General features: G+C 39.0%; 4 protein-coding genes across 8 annotated transcripts; 2 read left to right on the forward strand and 2 right to left on the reverse strand.

Annotated features, from left to right (window-relative positions):
- Positions 1 to 1,471: 1,471 nt before the first annotated feature.
- LOC124343066 lies at positions 1,472 to 2,773 on the forward strand. 2 transcript variants are annotated; one of them, XM_046796185.1, is made up of 5 exons: positions 1,472 to 1,673; positions 1,814 to 1,920; positions 2,089 to 2,155; positions 2,279 to 2,353; positions 2,461 to 2,773. In XM_046796185.1, exons 1-5 carry the CDS (start codon positions 1,557 to 1,559, stop codon positions 2,740 to 2,742), a joined length of 648 nt encoding a protein of 215 aa, XP_046652141.1. In that variant the 5' UTR covers positions 1,472 to 1,556; the 3' UTR covers positions 2,743 to 2,773. The 2 variants fall into 2 exon arrangements, with proteins under 2 accessions (XP_046652141.1, XP_046652142.1); XM_046796186.1 differs by having other exon boundaries at positions 1,476 to 1,596.
- A 2,407-nt stretch (positions 2,774 to 5,180) lies between these two features.
- LOC124343067 (tetratricopeptide repeat protein 9A-like) lies at positions 5,181 to 6,659 on the reverse strand. 3 transcript variants are annotated; one of them, XR_006919116.1, is made up of 5 exons: positions 6,364 to 6,659; positions 6,034 to 6,163; positions 5,723 to 5,892; positions 5,476 to 5,661; positions 5,181 to 5,373 (listed from the first exon to the last, which is right to left on the reverse strand). XR_006919116.1 is itself a non-coding variant. In XM_046796188.1 (5 exons), the coding sequence occupies exons 2-5, from the start codon at positions 6,201 to 6,203 to the stop codon at positions 5,261 to 5,263; spliced, it is 639 nt and encodes a 212-aa protein (XP_046652144.1). In that variant the 5' UTR covers positions 6,204 to 6,295; positions 6,364 to 6,659; the 3' UTR covers positions 5,181 to 5,260. The 3 variants fall into 3 exon arrangements, 2 of the variants coding, with proteins under 2 accessions (XP_046652144.1, XP_046652143.1); XM_046796188.1 differs by having other exon boundaries at positions 6,034 to 6,295; XM_046796187.1 differs by having other exon boundaries at positions 6,034 to 6,279; positions 6,364 to 6,658.
- A 2,883-nt stretch (positions 6,660 to 9,542) lies between these two features.
- On the forward strand, positions 9,543 to 11,804 carry LOC124342063. Its single transcript, XM_046795034.1, has 2 exons — positions 9,543 to 10,947; positions 11,149 to 11,804. The coding sequence occupies exons 1-2, from the start codon at positions 10,770 to 10,772 to the stop codon at positions 11,802 to 11,804; spliced, it is 834 nt and encodes a 277-aa protein (XP_046650990.1). The 5' UTR covers positions 9,543 to 10,769.
- A 486-nt stretch (positions 11,805 to 12,290) lies between these two features.
- Positions 12,291 to 13,477, reverse strand: LOC124343061 (RRP15-like protein). Of its 2 annotated transcripts, none has more exons than XM_046796179.1 (4): positions 13,369 to 13,477; positions 12,809 to 13,298; positions 12,555 to 12,720; positions 12,291 to 12,491 (listed from the first exon to the last, which is right to left on the reverse strand). In XM_046796179.1, exons 1-4 carry the CDS (start codon positions 13,382 to 13,384, stop codon positions 12,357 to 12,359), a joined length of 807 nt encoding a protein of 268 aa, XP_046652135.1. In that variant the 5' UTR covers positions 13,385 to 13,477; the 3' UTR covers positions 12,291 to 12,356. The 2 variants fall into 2 exon arrangements, with proteins under 2 accessions (XP_046652135.1, XP_046652134.1); XM_046796178.1 differs by having other exon boundaries at positions 12,809 to 13,301; positions 13,369 to 13,475.
- Between the last annotated feature and the right edge of the window lie 10,300 nt (positions 13,478 to 23,777).

The following is a 23,777-nucleotide window of genomic DNA, read 5'->3' on the forward strand; positions in this document are numbered from 1 at the left end:
CGCTGGCCCATTCCAGAATTTTGAGATACTTGGTCGATTTGAGGTTCCCTTCAATACGGCCAATATATCGGGCTAATCGCGAGAAACCGTCCCGCAAGTGAAAACACAGTGTCGAGCAAATCCAAAGTTGGGTAGCGATATTATTTTTTCCTCTGGCTTCAATTTGAAAATAACAGACGACAATAAAAGAATTAAATTATAATATACAATAAAAATGAAAAAAGAAATAAACAAATAATCAAAATGATATACAATAAAAGAAAGTAGAGAATTCTAAGTATAATTTACCAAAGAAATATAATTTTCACCAATTAAAATGGTGTTTCTCCAAAATGAAAATGAATGATTTTGGAACTCCGTAGCAAACATGTCCTTATCGCTGTTGAACTCGTGTATAAATGAATATTGTTGGCCAAAAAATATTCCCCTTGTATTTTTTTGGTCTGTCTCTCATCAATTTCGGCACGCAAACCAAAATTACCTTGGTTCATAAGTGCAACCATTTTTGGGTAGAAAAGGGTGCAAAATCCGTTACTCATATGACGAAGGTAAGGATAGAGATTTTAGAAACCAAAATCTGTCCCTTCCCTAAGTGTCCACAATATTCCACAACATTGTTTTTTTTTCTTTTTTTTCATACACTTACCCCATCATTTAAGTAGACTACCTATTCCACTATATGTATAGTTAGTTCAGCATTCTTGGGCATCAGCGACATAATGTTTCGTCCCAATCTTAGTCGTAAGCACGTTAGTCTTTCAGAAAGCGCTGGAATTATTGTGCTTTCTTCAGCGGGGATATCTTTCAGAGAAATTTCCGCCGCGCTAGATGTTTCAAAATCTGCCGTCCCTCATGGGCACCAATGATTCCGTGAAAGCGGGGAACTCAAAAGGAAATCGGGTACCGGTGGGAAACCAAAACTTATTCGAGAGGTTAAGTGTATCTTCCCCTACCTTTTTGTCTCACTGTTTTGTTTGTCTCACAGGGAAACTGCAGACTTTGTTCGATGGTATATTCCAGTAAAATGTAAACATAATTCAAACGTATACTAAAATGCATCTATACATAATTCAAATTCAAAGGGATCTGAACGGCTCCTATCTCCAAACAACTTTTTGTCTCAACGACAGAAACAATCATCTCTAGATCAGAAATTCACGTTTTGTAATTTCTAAATCAGTAAGTTGTTATTTGAGGTTACAATTTGTAAAACAGCTTTAAAAATTCATATTGGCAAAACTATATAATAAGAAATGAAAAAACGAGGACTAGTAAAAGGGATAGAGAATACAACGAAAATAACATACCAATTTTAATGCCTGGATATGGAGGGGAGAGAATCGTGTCCCATGATACTCCTATCTCTGCTATCAAATCTATATCACTGTGCTACATGGGAGAGAATTTAATCTTATCTTCTGTCAAAAAGAATCCACCCAGACAGATAAGTATCAAGCAGTGGTGAATTTTGAATGCACACGCTACGCAACTGAATCATTTATTATTTACACTTCTAGAACAAATTTGTAAACGGCAGAGTCTTGACTGGTTTTAAAATGGGAAATAGCAGTAGTTCAGCAGCACAACCATTCTCCTGTAATAATTGCAGCCAATTATTTAAAATTCTTATTCCAAATCCGTGCAACATAAAGTTATGTCTCATCTGTAATGTGGTAACCTATTAAGTTGTTAATTAAACCGTATAATAAATCAACAATATATATTTGATGTTATTGTCGGAGCCAACCTAAAATTATGGATGATATACAACAAACACTTGAGCATAATCTGATGGAATTTTTTATTGTTGCAGAATCATCACGAAATCTGCTTGCCATGCTTTGGGAATCTATCATCAACCAGTGACGAAAATGACGAGATAAAACAAATTTTTGTTGGTGTCATCTTAAAAATGAAAAGGCAACGAATCTCTCATATCTCCATTTATGAAACATTAATTGGTTCAGGCTATTAATTCAACGGCTTGAAAAGACATAATGGCTTTATACTGATGTCGAGAAGAACAAACTTAATAAAAAAAACGTGCATTTCATTCCGATTATAATAATAGAATTTCTTATATTTTAGTGACGAACTTTACAAAAAATCATCGCTTATTGCTACTTATGAAAGGAAAATGAAACAAATAGAACAGGTATTTCATCGTCTCATTGCTTCGTCGTGTTGATTTTTAAAACCAACTTTTGCTTTAATTTCTGTTTACGTACCTGGTTCTTTGATATATATTGCACTTTAAATCTAAAAATATTCCTTATAGGAAAATAAAGAACTACAAACAGAAATAAATCAGTGGAACTCACACCAATTAAAGATGGAGAACAGTGGTGAACACGTAAGTACGAACAAGTAGAATAAGAACTTTACCGTACATCTTAAAAAATTTAAATTGAACCCATGTATTGCACAAATTAAACTAATGGAAATTGCATTAAAATAAAGAAACAACAGGAGGAACGAACTAGTCTAGATGAAAAAACAGACAGTAATCAGATGCAGACATTTCCGGTACAAGTTCCCCAGCACATTCCAGTTTTACACCGAAGCCACTCCACTAGAACGAATTACTTTTTGGATGTTAAATCCAATAGAAACGATTGTTTGCTGGGGAGAATCGTTATCGAATCCAGGCCAGAGAGTGCTCCAGAAATGTGCCGAGTATTTCACAATTTATTTTGTGGAATAGGAGGGATATATTTGGGATCCAAAATGATGAAGGTATAAAAATCCAAGCCAAAATCAGAAATATGGCATTTAGACCACAAATAATTTTAAGAAAAAAATGTCGAAGTATTTTTTAAAAAATACTTCGACATTCTTAACTAAAAATAAATTACATGAACTTTGTATATAAATTTATTCTACATACAATAAAAATTGTTACAAATTGAAAAAAAAAATTAAACACAGAAATGCAGGGCTTCAAAATAGGTAGTCCCATAAGACTCCATGTTAAAATGGGCCTTCTAGTTACACACCCGGCCAGAGTTGCCGATAGTTGACGATTCCAGTTTTCGGTCCGGTTTGGCAGTCGACGGCTCTGGGAAGAACGCGTACCATAGAATCCTATACCATGATATAAGTGTTCACCAACAAAATAAGAATCATAAACACGATACCTACGGATATATAAGTATTCACCAACAAAATAAGAATCTTAATTTTACTTCAAAGTTCGGGTGTATAAAAAAAAGGTTTTATGTGACCCCCTTTTCCGTATGAAAAGAGCCCTCACAACAGTGTTGCAAGATTAAATATTTGATTTTTAAAAGAAATCGCGCAACACTGTTGTGAGGGCTCTTTTCATACGGAAAAGGGGGTCACATAAAACCTTTTTTTTATACACCCGAACTTTGAAGTAAAATTAAGTAAAAATTCAAGGGGCACAGGGAAGGGCTATACAAAATTATGGAATTAAATCGAAAAATCCATATGAATTATTGCGAGCCCGAAGGGCGAAGCTAATAATCGCATACGCAGAAAAAAAAAGCCATGTCACTTTGTCTGTAACGTTCTATAGCTCGGACGTTTCACGATAGATTTCGGACTTTTTGGTCTTAAAAATTACACAAAAAATATGCGGTGCGACCAGAACAAAAATAATTTCATTTACTTAATTAGTTTTCCCGTAATTAATGAAAAACTGATAAAATAATTGTTTTACGACTAGTGACATCTGGTGGTTTCGACTACAACTTTTACAATTTAGGTCAAAATAAATCACCACCAGATGTCCATAGCATCGCTGTGGTGACGCAATCTTTGATTTGATAAAAGTGCACCTCTGTCGTGCAAATTTACCACCGTAGGCTATTCGTGAAAACCCTCTATCCTGCAAATATATTTCGCCGGAATCCATTTTGCTCTTTGCTTCTGGCGAAGATGACTGGTTCAAGTCCGCCTCCCACCAACATCGTTTATCGTGAACACGGCGTGAATGGGATAGGGTATGTGTAGTCTAGGTTCGGAACTGACGAAATATCGTGATGAAAAATTTTTCAATAAAAAGCACGACACTGTCGCACAACAATCAATTTCATTTGATAATGGATGGAATTAAAATGCGATAAATAGATTGTTGGTTGTAGCGCTGGCATGATCATGAAGAGGGCCATGGTTCAAGTCTCATTATAGCTTTACTTTTTTTAGAATAAAAATATTGTTTTGACCCATGCCCTTTGTTAACCATGACTCAGACAAATCAAAATTTCGCGATAGTATTTTTTTTCACAAAATTTCATAGAAAAAACAATGAATTTATAGAAAAATTCTGAAAAATTAGGATAGCATTCAGCATTAAGCAAAAAGTCCGACTTAACAATAGGCCCTGAATTTTTCATTTAAGACAGTTTTCAACTGGCTTACGACTATCCCTTCGCGGAGAGCTGATAAGCTTGCTTTTCTATCTTATATACCTGAAAATGCGTGTGTGTGAAGCACGTAAACAGTAGGGAAACAGGAAAACGAATATCACCAGCCTAGTCCGTACGACCTGACCCCTACCGGCATGCAGAAGCATCGCTTTGGACGATTCCTCTCAGGCTTATGGAGCCGATCGCCGTCTTTACTTCGTAGTCTATGGTGATAGGCTGCAAAATTGGGCAGAAATGCAGAATTATCGCGCGTTAACAGAGCTATTGTTCGTTTTCATTTATCTTTTATTCAATTCTTCGTATAAAACTACGTGTCTGAGCAGATTTTCAAATCTATTGGTGTTTGTGTTCATTTTATAACTTTTATTTTGTTAGACGGTTTGTTTACAAATATCGTAGGCGACTGTCGTTTGTCATTTGTTCTTGGCTGTCCCTTAAACTGCGAAAGCGAAACACGAAACGCTTAAAATGCGGAACAGCTGTGCGAAACGGACCAAATATTGAAGGGCATATTAAAGTTTTTGCACTTAACTAACTACTATAATCTGTATTTGACGGGTTTCATTTACGATATAGTATTGTCCAATGTCCACTATCCGATGAAACCATTATACAAAATTTTGACTTCGCAATAAACCGGCGGTCCGGCCCACGCAGCCCTACATAAATCTCGAAGGCCGACACCCAGTGGCGTTTTTACCAACAACACTATTAACTAGGTCTCAATCCTGCACTAGAAATTTTATGAATTCATTCATTCATTATAAAATCATTAATTTAACTTGTAGCTCTTGTAGTAAAGTATGTATTGAACACCACGCACAAATCTTTTATATTACAATTTTTTGGTAATTTTAACAATATTAAAATTATTGTTTGTTCATTTTCAATCCTAACATTTTACTATACAAAACTTTCTCCTGTGAAGTTTGCTTGGCAAGGTGTGCAAGACAGCTTGTTTTTAAACTGATAACTTGGGAATCTAAGAAAGTTATAATATATACATACATACACATGAATAGACAGGTGGGAAATTTTAGCATACTTGGTAAAATATTAATTTAAACAATTCAAAATATTATACCTTGTTGAAGTTGGTTTTCTAGCGACTTTTGGCAGGACTCTAATGCTCGATTATAATCGCCAAGTTTAAAAAGGGCTTGCGCCATTCTAAAATGAGTCTTAGGATTACATGAAGTTAATTTTATGACTTCATCGCAATAAAACACAATTTTATCAAAATCAGGATGTTCAGTTTTCAGCAAACACGCTGTTAATTATTTGAAAAGTTTATTATTAAACAAACAACACATCTTTAATTGTAGGATTACCTGCCAAATTATTGTAGCAATCAATTTTCAGTTGTGTGTTCCTTTCAATGATGTTAGGATCCATTTTTTCTTCCAAATGTTTGGTTTTCATTGTTTCTGTGAACGCAGCACTTAAGTTTTGTAACATATTAGATCCATCACTTTCTACACCTTTGATGTATAATAATGCTCTAAAGTTAGACAAAAAGATCATGCACACAAAAAAATATTTAATAATTATTTGTTTAATTGAAGAATATTTTTTAGGCTTCTAGAATTTGTTTAATTAAAATGTAAATGAAACACTATTAGCTAAATTAGTAAATTCTAACCTGTGGTAGTGGCGAATAGCTTCCTTTAGATTGCCTTGCTTAAAAAAAGTGTTGCCTTCCAGTTTTAATGAGTTTGCTAAACATAGTTTGTTCTCAGCTCTTTCACTTATATTGGGGGAAACAGATGAATCTGGCGATGCAGAACTTATTAATCCCAAATCTTTATTCATGTTCAATGTTTAGGATTATTGTTTATGTATGTTCTAGTTCTAGGACAGGAATAAAGATTTTGAATCAGCCTGTGCCCTGTGGTAGTAAAACACTTTGGTAATATTTTGTTTGTTGCTTCACACACATTGGGTTTAAACCAGTCAAGGTGTGATTACTTACTGATATAATGATGTAATTTCCAACTTTCAAGTATTAAATTAGTTGTGAAGCTTGATAGTAATGATTTCAGTCGCGAGGATTATTTTGGCACATGCTTTTGCAAAACCCCAAACTATCGAATCGGAAGATCTTATTAAGATAGATAGGTAGATAGAAAGCGGGAAATCCGTATTTCCGAATTTTCAGATCAATCAAGTAAAAATAAGTTAAACGTGAGACGCGAGTGAAGTGACACTTGAAAACAAAAGGAGCACGATTGTCGCGGGTGGGTCAGACGCAGTCTAAACAGTAAGCAGTCATTACTGGTAGAAGGGTAGAAGGCAAGGCAGCACAAACAACTTTTAAAATACAGACAGATATATTTTTTAATTATTAATTCATTTGGCCTAGGGTATTGTTCCTAATTCGGGACACTTTTTGGCTATTGCCGTTTCGCATGCTTTAGTATAGGCCGAACACCTTCCTAAGTGGGGACACCGATAAAAAGTATGGGACAAAGAAACCAAATGCGGGACAGTCGCCAGCGCCATCTACCGTTGGTTGTGTAGCAACAACCACTTTTTGACAGTAATGAAAACAGAAATCAAAACACACGATTGGTCTTACGGATAGCATGTTGACCTATCAATCTCACGTACAACAGGTTAGGGTTCGACTCCCTTCACATCTAAAAGTGTCTTTATATGAATAAACGTTAATCAACATATTTGACTGTCAGCATCCCTCTTATTCCGAATTGCACGACTATTGTCAACGGTATTACACAAGAGATCATTTTCGACAGTGTTTCATGGCACGTTGGATTGAGTGACGGATAACGAAACCGTTACCGTTTTTTGTTCATGTTTCAAATCCCAGGAAAGGCATTTTTTAAAATATTTCGAATATCGCCTCAGGGCTGTCCCGAATTTATAGCACAGTAAGGATACCCGTAAAATTAATTCTGCGTGTTCTATCCTACGATTTGCATCATACATTGAAGAGATCGCCCTATTTTTGTATGTTCCCATGACTCAGTGGATAAGTGGCTGCCTGAGAATTGGATTATCTTTCTTGGTCGTTGGTTCGAATCTCGGGTAAGGCATTTTTTTAAAATATTTCGAATATCGCCTCAGGGCTGTCCCGAATTTATAGCACAGTAAGGATACCCGTAAAATAAATTTGACGGTCATTTCCCTTTGGTTTTCATCACCTGTTGAAGAGTTCATCAAATATTGTCGTATTCCGATGGCACAGTGGGTTCAGTCGTTGGCTGGGAACCACGTTTTACTTTTGATTATTGGTTCAAATCCCAGGAAAGGTATTTTTAAAATTATTTCGAAAAACGCCTTAGGGCTGTCCCGAATTTATAGCACAGTAAGGATACCCGTAAAATAAATTTGACGGTCATTTCCCTTTGGTTTTCATCATCTGTTGAAGAGTTCATCACATATTGTCGTATTCCGATGGCACAGTGGGTTCAGTCTTTGGATGGGAACCACGTTATACTTTTAATTATTGGTTCAAATCCCAGGAAAGGTATTTTTAAAATTATTTCGAAAAACGCCTTAGGGCTGTCCCGAATTTATAGCACAGTAAGGATACCCGTAAAATTAATTCGACGGCCACTTCTCATTGGTTTTTATCTTACATAAAAGAGTTCGAACAATATCGATATGTTGTATTGACACAGTGGTTTAGTGCCTGTCTCTTACGAAATTTTTGGTTTGGTTCTGTGTTCGAATCTTACTTTGGTTATTTTTAAAAAATATTTCAATCTGAAGTCTATCGAAATTATCTTCTGAATTTGAACACGGGGCTGAAAATGACATTCAATGAAAATGTCATCTATGTCAGCAATTAACCCGTTGAGCCATGAGAACAACGAAAGTCTTCTACATCGGGGAGATTATGTTGCCTGTCGAATTATTTTTACATACGGGTACACTACTGGCTATGGCTATGGCTTTTAGCTAACCCCTGTGTTATAAATTCGGGACACCCCTTGGGCGATATCCGAAATAATTCAAAAAATGCTGGTAACAGGATTCGAACCCATAATCGATTAATAAATCTTGCGTTAGAACCAGCCACTAAACCATTGTGCCAATACAACTTATCGATATTGTTCGAACTCTTTTATGTAAGATAAAAACCAATGAGAAGTGGCCGTCGAATTAATTTTACGGGTATCCTTACTGTGCTATAAATTCGGGACAGCCCTAAGGCGTTTTTCGAAATAATTTTAAAAATACCTTTCCTGGGATTTGAACCAATAATCAAAAGTATAACGTGGTTCCCAGCCAACGACTGAACCCACTGTGCCATCGGAATACGACAATATTTGATGAACTCTTCAACAGGTGATGAAAACCAAAGGGAAATGACCGTCAAATTTATTTTACGGGTATCCTTACTGTGCTATAAATTCGGGACAGCCCTGAGGCGATTTCCGAAATAATATCAAAAATGACTTGGATTTGAACCCACGACTGAGAGTTTATAAATGCGATTCTTAGTAGAGTCACTCAACCCACTGTGCCACAAGAATTTTTTGGAAAGTGTCTTAACAAAATTATATAGAATTAACAATTAGGGGCAAGACTCTTATACAAAATCATAAAAGACGTAATGAAAAAAACTTTCATCATCAATATTCGACCTCACAATAAGTGTCGTCCAGGACGGAACTTAGAAGTTAGATAGTAAAACCCTGATTTTGACAGTTCAACTAGTGCCATCTTGCGTACATTATACTGTCCCGATTTTGTGTACTTGGGTGTCCCGATTTTGTGTTATGGGATTTATCGCCAGCAAGCTTCAAGTTCGATTTGATGGAAATTTCTTTATTTTTCTTGCATTTCTATGCATTGAATCTAAAGATTCTGTCGAGCTCTTTATTTTAAGACTAAATTCAGCTCAAAATAACCCCTAAATATCTTAATATTGCAAGATTGCAAACGTCCCAAATCTAGCTTTTTTCTAAGTCCTTTTTCCCAATATATTTTTTGTCATATCTTTAAAATTTGTACAGCTACATTGACATAGTTGTATATAAACGTAGATCCGTTCATTTTCTTTAATTTCAGCAACTTTTCTTATCGAAACTCGGGTTAGTTTTTGTTTTAAACTGAAAAATGTTATTTCGTCCCAAATAAGAAATTTTCGGGCCTGTCCCGAATTAGGTACTTTACCCTATTAGTGATTGATTTTAGAATAAAAAATTTTGCTTGGCGGGAAACCCAATCCACGTTTTTCAAGAATTTTTGAAACACTGTTTGATAAATTTATCGTTTCAAATTTTCAATTTACATTATAAGCATGTCCAAATGTAAGAGAATCAGTTGATTTTGGAAACTCGAAGGCAGAAAGTCGTTTAGGTCATCGGTAAAATTGTGAATGAAAAATAAAATTTTAGTAATTCCTTTGATCGAAGTCATATCTAGTTCGAGTTGCGCAGATTCAGCACTTTTCCTCCTGTGGCAGTGGGCCGAAACTGCTAACTAGGACTCCCTTCCCACTCGACTTCTGTTGAATTCGATTTGATTTTCTGGATTTGGTTTGTATTAATAAATAGTTAAATACGTTTAAAGAAAAATTCGGTTTTTCTTACTCCACCTAAATTTTAATCATATTAATGGCAATACAGTTGCCGACGGCAAGTTATCGAACAATAATCCTCTCCATGAAATATCTAGTATCCATTAGTTTCACCACTTTAAATTAACAAATTTTTTGTGGATAAATTTGTTGGTGTAGATTTTAAAAAAAAACTGGTTAATGTGTTTATGTCAGAAGGTAGGAGGAGCCTAAAAATGGACGGTGGCGACTTATAAACATTATAAATCGTGTTTAGGCGGAATGTGCATATCAAATTCTTCTATACTAAAACCGTAAAACGGGAAGGTCCACACGAACTTAGCGAAATTCAATGGGGGTCATAAAAGCTGTTCTGTTTCCTCTTTTTTGTATCGACCTCCAAAAGTGATTATTCCGTAATTCCCTTTCCTCTTCCTAACGTTGTTGAAGTGTGCACACCGAGGGAATAATTAATAATATTTTGCTTGTTACTTTTAGCATTATTAGGCGATTATAGCTTAAGCAGTATCCATAGGTTCTCTTTCCGCCCAAGGTCTATAGAATCGTTTGGCGATGTTTAGAAGATACTCATCATTTCTGACCTTGCTTCGGACAAGGTTAAACGGTTAAACATTGCCTAGAGCATAGAAGAGCACTGGATCAAATGTTTTTTAAGAACTGGTCTCAATTCGAATCGGAACGTCGTAGGGCTTACACCCAGTTCGAAAATCGTTATAAGTGTATCGTTCCCGCGATAAAACAAAAATTGGAAGTGCCAAGCATAAGCGGACCCAGTAGAAAAATCGTACGGAGTTATAAGAAAAGCAAAAAAAAGTCAACAATTTACGATGGAAAATATGATGGAAGACGAATCTGGAACTGTAGACGTATTGGCCATGGGTGATTCCATGTCAATCGATTACGGAGTTCTCATAGCGATAAACTCAACCAGCAGCAGTAATTGTACCATTCGATTTAAAAATGGATGCAGCCCACGTGAAAAACTACATTTTCGCTTCTGGCCAGGTATGTTTTGTTTTGACTTTTTACGTGAAATTTGTTGGAGGGTGACGTGTCCTTTTTTGTTTTGTTTTAAAATTAAATATTGACCAATGAGTAATAGACAGTTGTAAACTGGAAAACGGTAAGGTTTTATGTAAATGTCTTGTCCTCTTTTCCCAATTATGCACATTGAATTTGTTAATTAATAACTTCTTTGTATTACAGGTCAAATCAGCCCTTCACAGACATCCCAAGGACTAATGGCTCTGACTGTGATGCTGATACTCCTTTGCTTAGTAATAACTTACTGCTGCTGGGGTACTTGCTGCAAATTGATTCAGAAGCGAAGATCGAGGAATAGAAGTAGGAGTCAAGCGTCATTTGATTCAAGCATCTCGTGTGCATCCGATCCAAGATTAATGATGATGTGGTCTCCGCATCATCACCATGAAACGTGCGCGCATCATCCTGACTCAAGTCGCGCTTGTGACCAACAACGCAATCACTTCTTAGTCAAACCCAGACTCTTGAGATCAGAAATTCTTCCACCACCTTATGATGCGCTTTTTGGCCAAGAAAACACCTGTGCTCCACCTACGTACAGCTCACTGGCATTGAATCAGTCCATGTATTCAGCAAGTTTGCGTTCTGAAAACCATGGACCGATTGTTTCAACCAGCGGTCCATTCGTCTCTGTAACGGTAGAGCGGGAGGCAGACATTTCAGGTGCGGCAGAAGACATTCAACAGGGCGGTCGGGTTCTTAGATGTCAAAGCGTACCTGCCTTCGTTGACAGTTCTCCAAATAGCCATTTCGCAATTCACTTCAGATCTGAAAATCCGGAATCAGAGACATTTGAACAGCATCTAGAGGACAACTAAAGATAAACTAACAATCGATTTTAACTAAATCCATCTTATTCCAACTATTATAATTTCTTTTTTATTATTGTTCTTTAAACTATGACTTACCAATGAAAACATTGTGCTACTCAGGCCTATAATGATTGTTCAAAGTATTGTGTAATTGTTGACTGTTGTGCGTCCAATATACTTCATATTCGAAATAATGTTTGAACCTATGCCAAAGATCTAGGATTAATCTTGTGTTAGTTAAGACTTATTATTGGAAGAAAATATTTTTAGGGAAAATAAAAACAAAAATCCCTTGAAACAAGCTAGTTGCTTTTACCAAGATAGTTTGGACAGCATCTGTGTTTGAAACCAGATTAATAAATAAAGGTATCAATTCGATTCCAAGGTTGATAGTTGATACAATGATACTGTAAAAGTATAATCGTTTACGGAATGCATCTAAGAAATTGATATAAAAAAACTTTCAACCAATAAATGTGACTATTTCAATAATTATAGGAAAAATGAGTTATATTTGACAATTTATTAAACCAGTCAAAAAAGAACTCGTGAAATGTTTTATGCATCTTCTTCTGAATCGCTACTGTTTTGTTTGTCCCAATCTCGCATTGTCACTTCAGGCATGAAATCATCACGTAGAACACTCCACGTTGCCTCTTCCTGTTTGATGTTGGTTGAGTGTTCCGTCTTTACCTGGAGGTAATATAATTAAATCATTTTTTGAACAATTACAAAAATAAAAATTTATCAATGTACCTCTCCTTTTCCATGTTTTCCACCTTTTAACAGTTCGAGGAAATCAGCTTTATTTAGAGATTTTAAGGCTTTTTCTCGTTTCCGCTCTAATGGACCAGCTTCTCTTAATTTGTCTTGAATTGTTTTCTGTTGAATTTTCACAGAATTGAACAACTGCACAACACCCCTAAAGAAACAAATGTTAGTAAATAAATATCACATAAAAGTAACCTAATACTAAAATGCATATTCGAATAAGATTTCAGCTATCCTACCTGGTGGCTATTTTTGAAAGAACTCTTTCCCTTTCTCGGTCATCAGTTATTGAAGGTAGAACTCTTCCAACAAGATCCCATTCTTTTCTTCGTTGTCGTCTTAACATTTTTTCCAAGTGTGCATTTCTTCTAACAACATCTGGATCTTCAACAATTTTTTCTTTCTTCACCTCATCAATCTCAAACGATACACTACTAATTTCTTGAGCTGAGATGATCTTCAATATGTCTGCATCTTTTTTTGCTTTTGACAGAATAATAGACTTTTTGGCTTTCGGTTTAGATGATTTGAGTACTTTAGACATAGCATCAGCCCAACCAAAATTTCCATATACAACATTCTGATCTTCTTGATTTCCATCAACATTTTCATTCGCCTCCGAATCAGAATCACTACTCCCTTTTGTGTATGAATCACCATCGTCTGAGAGACTTGCTTCTAGTCCGCTATTTAAGTCATCATGTTCTTCGTCGGATCGTAGATCTTCATCTGCTGATAGAATTAATAAAGAAAAATGTAACATAGTATAATTTCGTGTCATGAACAGCTTTTTGTTTACCATTAGAAAAGTCCATTTCTTTAAATTTGTTTCTCCACGTGAGTTGCCGTTTCAAGTTGTCTCAAGAATAGCAGACTACTGAATTTGACAATTGGATTTTGAGTAAGGAGTTCCGTTATTGGCGTACAGATGGCGAAAGAAGTGACTTAATCACTTAAATCAATAAATAAGTAAAACAATATCCTCTGTAAAGTTTTGTTTTACTTAAAATTAATTCACCTTAACGATAACCTGAAATGAAATTTATTTGATGAGCGGATTTGCGTGATGAGTTAATCAAACAACTTACACACCTTTAAAACTTGAAGGGCTTCTTTTTGAACTTCTGTCCAATAATTAGTACGGTAATTTTACATTTTTTCGAAATTAGAAAGTGATGGCAGTTTAGATATGAGCGGATTTAGTTAAATAATTTTACGCGTCTGTAACAATTGATTGATTCCACCGGGCGAAAAAATCCACGAAAAACAGACAGAAAAACGTTAAAATTTTCTTTTTTTTTTTTTTTCAATCTGGCCGCACCGTATATTGACCGTTGAGAACATAAAAAGGTCCCGTGAGAAATTGCTGTCCTTTGATATAAATTTCATCAGTCGATCGACTGACTTGGGCTTTTCTTTCACATTTCCAATGAAAGAAAGATTTATAATCATTATGATCCCTATGGAAATAACCGGGGGAAAAAATGTTTTGATTGATTTTCGTTTCGTAGTACCCCCATTTTAAAAGGTATTTAAGGTAGTCAGATGTTTAAATCGATGTTGAAAAAATAGGTTCGATCCAAAAATTTAAACACAGACTGTTTGTAATATAATAGCTACATGATGAATGTTTGTAAAGTTATGACCAGCGCAGTGCCGCCAAGACGGGCTGATAATTCGTAAAAAAACAAAAAAAATATATATATTTTTATTCGACTGAGATGTAAAGTTATAGGCCTGATCGAAGTTCTGGATATGTAGGAGCGACGACAATGATTCGTATAGCTACGCGCTTTCGTCGAAATGCAGAAAATATCAGGCATTTACCATGTCATTGGAAGTCAGTTTACGTATTCGTATTTCGTATACATTATAGCTATCGATGGACTGGGAGACCATGGATTTTTATTTTTCGTTTTGTAGAGAATAGGCGGGAAAAAAGTTGCCGTACGAGGGTCTACATGTAGTATATCGAAGGAACGAAGGAAGGGGCTCAGCAGGGCATGGAGATTGGGAGAAGAATTATTAAATTCCCCTTCTGTTCTTTTCAGCGTTCTCCGTAGGGACGCGCCTAGCTGTTCTGCGGACGAAACGTGTCGAATAGAATAGAGATGGATTTCACGTATGGACTCAACTATTCATATACACGTGATGGAGACCTTTTGGGTTCTGCTCGCTCTGGTCCCTCTTTCTGTTTTTTTGATTCTCATGCAAAATGGCAACCCTCCACCGTATTTTTATTGAGCTGTACCCAGATCTGATTTCCCCCCTACTACTACTACTACTTTCCCTGCCGCTACACCCCGCTCGGCCCCGGATAGAAGATGATGATGCTGTCCAATTCCTATCCACTGTGCTAGTCTCTGGCCAAATTCAATTGAACATGTTTCCAACTGCTCGCCCCTTTTTTTCTAGTTCTTCCATATTTTCCCCGGACGAATCCCATTCGATTATTGTCGTTCTGCCCACAAATGAAATCGCCACTGATGCTTACGTCACTAGGCATTTGCTTTCCCCCACTTTCCACATCTCCTTTATATCCATCAGTTCTTCTCTTTTCAGTAGTGAACTTTTATACGCGTAACGCCGGAGAGTTGAAAGTCGGCGACGTGATAGATACAGGAATTTGAGGAATCAACTGACGCTTGACTCTTATGTGAGTTGTGATGCTGCTCGTGAAGCAAATCTAAACTGGCAGCAATGATTAGGAAATTTCTTTGGAAATTACATCAGGCCGCGTCGTGCCCTTTATGTCCTTAAGTGGGTGTTTGTTGGTGTGAATGGCACAGTGAGAGAATGCAGCCGATATCCCCATGCTTAATTTGGGTTCTTTTTGGTTCGCTTCCAAATGCCATTACAAGCGCCAATGAAGTCGACCGCTTAACAAATGTTTCAACAAAACCACCATTAGCTGAATGCATAAAATAATGCCTATACGTAAACGAATGGAGCACTCCGGTCCAGAAGAAACAGACAACGATTATTTAAAGTTAAGCCGATTGCCTCACATACAGAAGAACACATGTATAGAGATCATCTAGCTAAGAAGAAAAATGAGAGACAAATAAAAGAGGCATAGCATGCGATGTTGATAAAAAAAATGAACTTGTTTGGATTCAAACAATTTTCTACAATTTTGTTGGTTGCTGTTTTTTCTGTATTTTGTGCGTTTCCTTCATGAAAAGTACAAAAGAACGACTCCGTGGGGTGGCCGCCGTTGTTATCTGCATGCCAAAAAGATATAAGATCGTGTAATGGGCTAGACAATAGACGATGGTGTCTTACCCTTGGCATGTTTCAATCTCGACCGTAGCCAAATATACTACGCGGAGGATTGTGCAATTATAGCGTAACAACCCGATCATTATGTCAAACGCTAACTTCCCCTCCCTCCCCACAGTCGAACATGGAGCAATGTACACTGCTGCACACACACACACACATATACTTTGTAACATCCAAGCAGCAAACCTAGCTCTATTCCCTCATTCTTTCTTTCTTTCTCTCCCCTCGTGTGCGGCATAATAGCTATATATATACGTACTACACCGCCTTACCTGTACACTTGATTCGTGTTTAATGCTCGTAATGGACGTGCATGCATTGTACATTATATATTACGTTATGTGTTCGTTATCAACTGCCATGACTTCCCGGCTGTATCATGACCGCGTCCGAATTTGCTGCTCTCGGGTTATAATATAAGAGAAACAAAGTCGGGGATATGAGGATCGGTTCATTATATGATTAATGCTATCATTGCTTTATATAGTTGTTTACTATTACGTTTCTCCACGAGTGGTATTTCATGTTTTGGGTTATTTTTTTTTGTTTTCCTTCATTTGGAAGTGGACGGAAGTACGGCGATTGTTTAGAGGGGAATAATCTGATAAACAAAAAATAAAGAATAGATGTGAACTCTGGAAAAGAGCCCATGAATTCTTATAGGGGAAAATCTAGAGATGCTCCAAAGAAGGAAAGAATCAGATATTGAATAAAGTAGCACTATTACTACAATTTGTTGTGTTTTCTCCTTCTCTGCTCTCTCCGAAAAATAAATGAGTCTGAAAGGAAGGAAGAGAATAAGAGAGTGAATATAATCCGCTACTTCCGTCTGTTGTCCTCGGGATAGTCGGTCGAGTAGGGTTGTGTTACGTCAAATGTGTACGGGATTAGCGATCCATTTCGTGGGAAGGGCCAGTGTATACCATATAAGCGGACGGAGCTATAGGGCCCACAATCAGCCGATGGATTGTGCTTACATCTATATACGCTAGCCTGCGCAGCAATATCAGAGGATACAGCAGTAGAGTATATACTTGCATTTTATGTCTCTCGGCTTGCTGCTGAAGCACCAAGCACCACCGAGGGTGTTGATTGGAAGCAAGCAAGCCACAATTCAGCTGTTGGCTCTCCGTCTAGAAATTTAACATCGAGCCGTCTCTTACGAGAGTAATTACGTAACCAAGTTGACTGTCGAGATGCTGCCTGATCCACTGGATTGAATTCCCTCCCCCCTTCACAGTGCGGTCGGCTGCTGTCTGCTCCATTAGGTCGGATGGGCTGCGTGTAACTTGTATAGACCAGCGACATGATGTCGAAGGTTAGCCGGCTCTTCTAGATGAAGAAGGAGGCTGTAATAATAACTAATAACCGGGGCCGCGTATATATATACACTATAGACTATAGACTCTAGTACTATAGAAGAGCAGACACGAGAATCTCAAAGCGAGCCGATGCTAATAAGCTTATTGCGGCTGTCATATTTAACGGTCAAGTTGCTGGCTTGCCGGCGCTATATCCTAGTGGCATGTACTACACTACACTATAGACGCACACATATTCCATAGCATTGGCTTAATATTTCCCTTTTTCTCATTACCCAAAGCTCTTCTCGGTTAGGAGACCCCGGCCGTGGATTTAGGGCGCTCATTGTGCGGTATTCGGGTGCTTATTATTATTAACTTGCTGGGCCATGTAGTACTCTCTGCCTAACGCTGAGACTCCGTCGGTCGGTTGGCCAGATCTTTTCGAAACCCCCCGCAGTTCATCAAAAAAATGGGCAGGACGCGATGGAAAATAAGAGACGAGACAAAATATGTAGACGCACCAGTTTTTTAAAAAATGTGGTCATCAGTCTGCAACTACGTAACATGGGCCAGCTAAATAAGAAAAGAAAGTTCTTTTGGGCCGTCAAATGTATAGTTACAAATAATACGGCCGAGTCCGAGTGGTACCGTTTAAAGACCATATGGTGTTTGTTTTTTCTTTTTCCTACGTGGGGCTGAGAAAAGATTTCTAAAGAATAAGAAGAAAAAATATGTATGAAGGGGAAGGAGATGACGTCGTTTGATTTTTTATTTTTATTATTTTCCCTTTCACTCAATGAAGAGGAAGAACAAGGCCCGGTAATCTGAAGAGGAGCCACCAAATGTCGTATTTATCAGAGAAGGAATTAAGGAAAAAAGCGACAGATATATTTTCTTGGAATTTTTTGTCCGTCTCCTGCCTCGTAGATAACTGCTGCGAGGAGCTTTGGTCTAATCTCTTTCTACAAGTTGCGGCGGCTGTGCTGTGCAATATAGAACCAAGCAAGCAGCTGGCCCATGGTCAGAGCTAGATGGAGACAAGACTCGTCCGTTCGGTAGATATCATTCAACACGCTATAGACTCTACAGCAGCTCCCCTCGCTATTTTCTCCATTTCCATCAACTCTTTGTCTGTCTATACCGTTTCATCAATATTGACCCTCGGTAATTTTTTATTTTTTATTTTTTTGCTCCCCTTGATCCTTTCGAAAATCTCCGACGGATCCGATTTCCATTACCGGTACAGTTCCAGTTCAATTAAACTCCTTTTTCGATTTTCCAAGTCAAACGACAATCGAGTCGAGATCATTACGTCATATATGTACAATGTACATATATGTAGAGCGCATGGGTTTTGGTGGTGTGTTCAGCTGCGCCAAATTGACGGGAGAGACATCGATCAGGTTTTTCCAGTGTCGTTTGGTTATTTGACGTAATTTGGTGTTGTCGGGTGTTGTGTTTTCTCAGCAGTTAGCAGACGGCATCTGATTTCCTTTCGGCTGTTTATTTTTTCTCGGATAGCGCCGTGTGTTATATAGTGTAGTATAGGGTGGACGAGCGGCTACTGACGGCTACTTCATTCTTTAGTTGCCGGCCTATAGCTCTCCCCTCCATTTATCAAGTATCCAGGCATTATGAGAATGCAGACGGAACATGTCCGTCGCCCGATGCAAGAGAAGATGGAAGCAACTCTGCTGGGAGCTGAGAGGGCTGGCTGGAATGACCATCCATCGACCATGCTGGCCGCGTCGGAGCCGAGGCAAGTTTGTCATCGGTGTGGATGCTTTTCTTGTGCCAGAGTTGCGGAGGAATAATTCTCTCTCTCTCTCTCGTTTTTGGCTCCCCTCGTTTTCGTTTGCTAGAAGTCCCTAAAAAATAGAAGGGTCATTAAGGTCAGACCAATGTGCGAGGGGAGAGCCAGGCAGGGCAGCTGGTGGATGTTTCTCCACATTTCGATGGCCGATGTGTGTGTGTGTGTACGTATATACGTCTACAGCACCGTCGTACGTAGTACCGTATAGTAGACGTGTGTGTGTGTGTGTGTGTAGGCTCTTCTCGCGTTTCTTTGGCTATAAGGGAAACATATTTCTCTCCCCCTGAAGCTCACATATATATCAAAAATGCCTTATTCCGCTGCCACTACTATACTTCCACGGCCCTATAGCAGTAGTAGATATATATAGATGTCTATAGATGTATATATATATGCACGTATATTCTCCGAGTTCTCTTGTTCATCTTTCGTGTTTTTCGGACCCGGAGTTTTGACCGAGACGACCCCGCCTCTCCCACAGTTAAAAACATATGAAAAGAGAAAAGAGGATGACGGTGGGGTCGACCAAGCTGGGGGGCTTTACCGACTGGCAAGAGTCATCTATACTACACTACACGTATTGGTTTGGGTGGGTAGGTATAGACCGTCTATATAGAATATAGATTTTGTGAGCCTATATTATTATTATTATTATTATTATAATACGGCGACTCTTTTTATTCCCTGACGTTCAAAAATTCTTTTTCATATCCATTGCATTTCTAATACTTTGCTGTAACAATCGGCCCTTTTTCTTTATAGAGAACCAGATACATAGACTGAGAGTGACCATATGTGGGCCACGTCAAAAATAAGAGGGGAGAAAAAAGAAGAAGAAGGCGGGGTTCTCACAATTGCGTGACCTGTGAGCCGAGATCGGTTGTGGGACGGGCGATGGCCATTCTTCATCCGGGATCTCCCAACGGTGGACTGGCCAACCGGGGGAAATAGCTCAACGCTAAACGCCCATTGTGTTTTGCGCTTCTAAAATTTTTGACTTTTGTGTTCGTACTTTTGATTTTCATTCAATTTTTTCCCCATCTCCTATTGAACTCCTGTGCTGGCTTGTCGATTGATGTCCAGCAGTGCCCTCACATTCCCCACTGCTGGTCAGAAAGGGGGCCATGCCATTTTTTACGATTTTTGATTTTCATTGCAACGGTTATTTCTACGCGAGTGACTATGCACAGGGAGTTGGGTGGTGCATGCCGGGCATCTCACCTGACCCTTTTGACACCGGCCGCCTGACATCAACAGACGCACAATGGATCGTGCGCTGCTGCTGTTTCCGTCAGCAGCAGCCAACTGAAGACGATGGAGCCTCCCCCCTTTTCTTCCCTTTTCTTCTCTTTTATTTCTTGTCCACTCGACACAACACGCAGTCCACGACTGTAAGCAAATCACACGAATGTCCGCCATTCATCAATTGTTGCCTGTGTACCGGTGTGTGTATACACCTCCTATACTGGCATGGGGTCTTCTCTCTTTTTTCATCCCTTCGGCGAACGTCTTCAAAGAAAGAAGTGGGCACAACGAAAAGTTGCCGGACAAATGACTCCGGGTGCGCCTGCATGGAAGTAATGCCATGCCACCACTGCTGGGCAGAAGCAACCTTCTTCGATTATTACGCGAGAGTCCCTTTTTATTCCTTTGTGTCTCACTTTCTACTCTGTTTAAAACATTCGAGTGAAAATAAAATTGAATTCACATAAATCAACGGAAATATCAGAATTCACTCGGAATTCAATCGGAGCCCTCCTCTTTGGCTATTCCAAAACACATCCCTTTGACATGACGGTCTTTTTTTTTCTTCTTCTTCTTCTTCCATCGGTGAGTTATATAATATTAGAGCAGCTCGGACGGGCAAAGAAAGGGATACAGCTTCTCTTTTGTGATTGTGAATCGGAACGTCGAGCGGCGGTGTGTAAGAGCCATTGAAAAATTCCCAAAGAAGGAACACAGCTAGCGTCCATCTATGAACACACACACAGTAGTGGCACTCGAGGCTACTGCTGGTGTTGGGAGATCCCCGTTTGTGTTGCTCGGCTGGTTCCCATCATATAGCGCCTTTGCCTAGATTTTCCCTGTTCGATTGTCCGTCCGGGGCGATACTTACGCACACCGCGGCCGGCGTATCAAAACGAAAAACGAGAGGGGAGCCTCCCTTTCGTCCTTTGGCCAGCCCTCTCGAGTCTCGACGGATGGCCACGGATCTTTAGCCGGTTATAACTGTGATATATATCCATTCGGAGAAACACAGCTCAAAAAAGACAGCCGCTGGGCATTTCATTTCATTCAAAAGCACCGGACCTATCTATCTGTATACTATTTATATATCTAACAAATAAGGTCGTTTTCCCATTCTTTCACTGACAAGCGATTCAACCATTGCAGTCATATACGCAGTGTGTGTGTGTGTGTGTCTAAGGTTATGGATGCGATCCACGTACATGTACAGATGCAGCAAGTCTCCTGCCAAGTTTCACACGGTTTAGGTCCTAATCTGTTGCTTTCTGTTGTGCTGCGTCTCTTGCAGATAAACGACGCCGGTCCACTGAACTTTTGTCACAAGATTTCATACAATAAACAAGAGTCCGGTTGCCATCTTTTCTTTAGTCTTCCATTTAAGGAACAAGTCCATATAAACCGCATGGCCGAAGAAAAACTGCCAAACTACCAACCCGACCAAATATACTGATGCTGTCTCTTTTAGCTCTGCTGTCTTTTTAACGATCCTATTCTCTATCTGGCTTTGATTTCCCAAGTTATTCTTCCTATGTAAACCTTAGAAAGAAAACTCTGTCTGTCTGAAAGGGTTTGGTAGTACCCTGGTTGTACGGTATAATACTATTGTTTTGATTGTTTTAAAAATAAACAAATCGTCAGCATCCCACACACATAGTCCTGATCAAAGTCGCTTGAAACTCTGCCGCTCTTGTGCAAACAACTTTTAATGGTCTTTTCAGATTGCATCACGCCGTACGTAGTTGACTCGCCGAGATTCTAGACGCTTTCGCTTTCACTTCGTGACAAAAGGATTAGAAGAGAAAAAGACTATAGGCATACCGCATACGTCTATAGGATATTATCGGCAAGCAGAGTCCTGCGCTGTGTAGCTCCTTGATGATATAATGGAGATATGTGCCGGTGCGAAACCTCCCGCTGTGATCGTCGTTCGTTGATGTTCAATCTCACGCCACCGCGTGAACTCCAGCAGACGCGGGGCAATCTACCTTTTGTGTCGGCCATCGTTATCACGGAAAACTAACCAAAGTCACCAGCCATAAGGAATGGGAAAATTTATTGGAGGTCCCACGCAAAAGGTCAGGGAATCTGACGGCAGAGTCGTAATAAGCGCCCGATCGTCCCTCTGTCTATCGCACGTCGGAATTTCGGTTTTTTTTGTTTTTTTATTGCAAAATGTGCGGGAAAATGTCGCCGAGAGTCTGCGCATGTGTAAAGTTTGACACTTAAAAAAGGAGAGAACGAAACAAGAAAATAACAGCTTTCATTTTTTGGGGTTCTTCCTATATACTTCTTTCTTATCCACTTAGTTTTTTTTTCTCCCCTTAAGATTTTCACCAATTTCCATAGGAGATGGGGGGAGACCGGGAGAGTCATTCGACTGTCCTGACGTCAAGTTATAATTAACTTGAGCAGCGGAGGTTTGTGGCCGTCGAGCTGCGAGTCTGCGACGCTTAAATAAAGGGGGAGAAGAAGAAGAAAAAGAAGAAGAAAAAAAAAAGTAGGCGGACGTAGGGAATTACGTACTTTGACTTCGGTGTATGGTATACATACTACCAAAGTACTAACTAAAGATATAGTACACAGAGACCAACCCCTTTTTTTTCTTTTCTTTTCCTTTTCTTTTTTTGGGGTTGTGAGATGGTTGCATCTTCCTGCTCGATGGTTGTTGGCGGTTGCCCCAATACTCCAACCGTTCTTCTTAGCTCCCTGACCCCCACCATGCTCTTGCACGTACCTCCTCAGGAAGGAATGCTTTTTTTTCCGCGAGACTCCCGCACAGAGCGCACACACGCACACAGCCCCCTATTTCGTCCCTTATTTTTTTGTTTCTCTCTTATTCTTCCCCTCCCTGTTTCTCTCTAGCTGACTGTGTGCGACGCGCTGTTTTATTTTGGTTCACCACAGATGTCCACAAAGATTGACTTCCCTCGGCCCCTGTCGCACCGCGCACCAACCATTGCTGCTGCTGGGGTGGGAGAAATTAAAAAAAGAAGTTCAAGTCACTGGAACATGAACGAGAAAAAGAGAAAAAAAAGAAGCCGAGGTAAATTCGATGTTTTGCTGGGACTCTCTATAGCCTCTCTCATCCACGAGGAGGAGGAGGGGAGGTTCGGACGACCCCAAGAAATTGTCACGCGGACGTGCTGTCAAGGAATGCTGCTGTCGGATAGGGCCGTTGCGACCAACTACACGATGCATTGCGTTAACGTAGAAACGTCTGGTCGCCTCTCATCTACTTCCCCTCGTTTTTTCTTCTTCTTCTGGAAGGAAACAAAAATAATAATAATAATAATAAACAAAATGGAAGAAGAAACTGGACTGGTGTTATATGTTGTTGTTGTTTTTGTTTGGGGGGTTGTTGCGTGCGCGCCGACGCACGCTCTCCATCCACAAAGAAAAACATCCAATTTGATTCGTGTGGCAGATCCGTAATGGCTAGTGCGGGACGCGCTTGAAATTGAGGAAGGAAGTCCATCATTTAGTGTACATACACGTCCTCGTAGTTGCCGGTTGTCCTTCCACAAAAGGATACAGAGCAGCCGAGGATGGAGCCCGCGT

Source organism: Daphnia pulicaria, chromosome 6 (assembly GCF_021234035.1).
Source record: "Daphnia pulicaria isolate SC F1-1A chromosome 6, SC_F0-13Bv2, whole genome shotgun sequence".
In the NCBI taxonomy this organism is placed as follows: Eukaryota; Metazoa; Arthropoda; class Branchiopoda; order Diplostraca; family Daphniidae; genus Daphnia; species Daphnia pulicaria.

What these genes read in the sequence shown, in the direction of transcription:
- LOC124342063 (XM_046795034.1), top strand. Translation starts at nt 10,770, where the DNA reads ATGGAAAATATGATGGAAGACGAATCTGGAACTGTAGACGTATTGGCC. An exon ending in ACATTTTCGCTTCTGGCCAG is followed by an intron (nt 10,948 to 11,148) that starts GTATGTTTTGTT and finishes TTTGTATTACAG; the next exon opens with GTCAAATCAGCCCTTCACAG.
- LOC124343061 (XM_046796178.1), bottom strand. An exon ending in CTTTCAAAAATAGCCACCAG is followed by an intron (nt 12,721 to 12,808) that starts GTAGGATAGCTG and finishes TTGTTTCTTTAG; the next exon opens with GGGTGTTGTGCAGTTGTTCA. An exon ending in GAAAACATGGAAAAGGAGAG is followed by an intron (nt 12,492 to 12,554) that starts GTACATTGATAA and finishes TATTACCTCCAG; the next exon opens with GTAAAGACGGAACACTCAAC.
- LOC124343066 (XM_046796185.1), top strand. Translation starts at nt 1,557, where the DNA reads ATGGGAAATAGCAGTAGTTCAGCAGCACAACCATTCTCCTGTAATAAT. An exon ending in TATGTCTCATCTGTAATGTG is followed by an intron (nt 1,674 to 1,813) that starts GTAACCTATTAA and finishes TTATTGTTGCAG; the next exon opens with AATCATCACGAAATCTGCTT. An exon ending in TGGAGAACAGTGGTGAACAC is followed by an intron (nt 2,354 to 2,460) that starts GTAAGTACGAAC and finishes ATTAAAATAAAG; the next exon opens with AAACAACAGGAGGAACGAAC.
- LOC124343067 (XM_046796188.1), bottom strand. Translation starts at nt 6,203, where the DNA reads ATGAATAAAGATTTGGGATTAATAAGTTCTGCATCGCCAGATTCATCT. An exon ending in TTGCTACAATAATTTGGCAG is followed by an intron (nt 5,662 to 5,722) that starts GTAATCCTACAA and finishes AATAATTAACAG; the next exon opens with CGTGTTTGCTGAAAACTGAA. An exon ending in AGAAAACCAACTTCAACAAG is followed by an intron (nt 5,374 to 5,475) that starts GTATAATATTTT and finishes TAACTTTCTTAG; the next exon opens with ATTCCCAAGTTATCAGTTTA.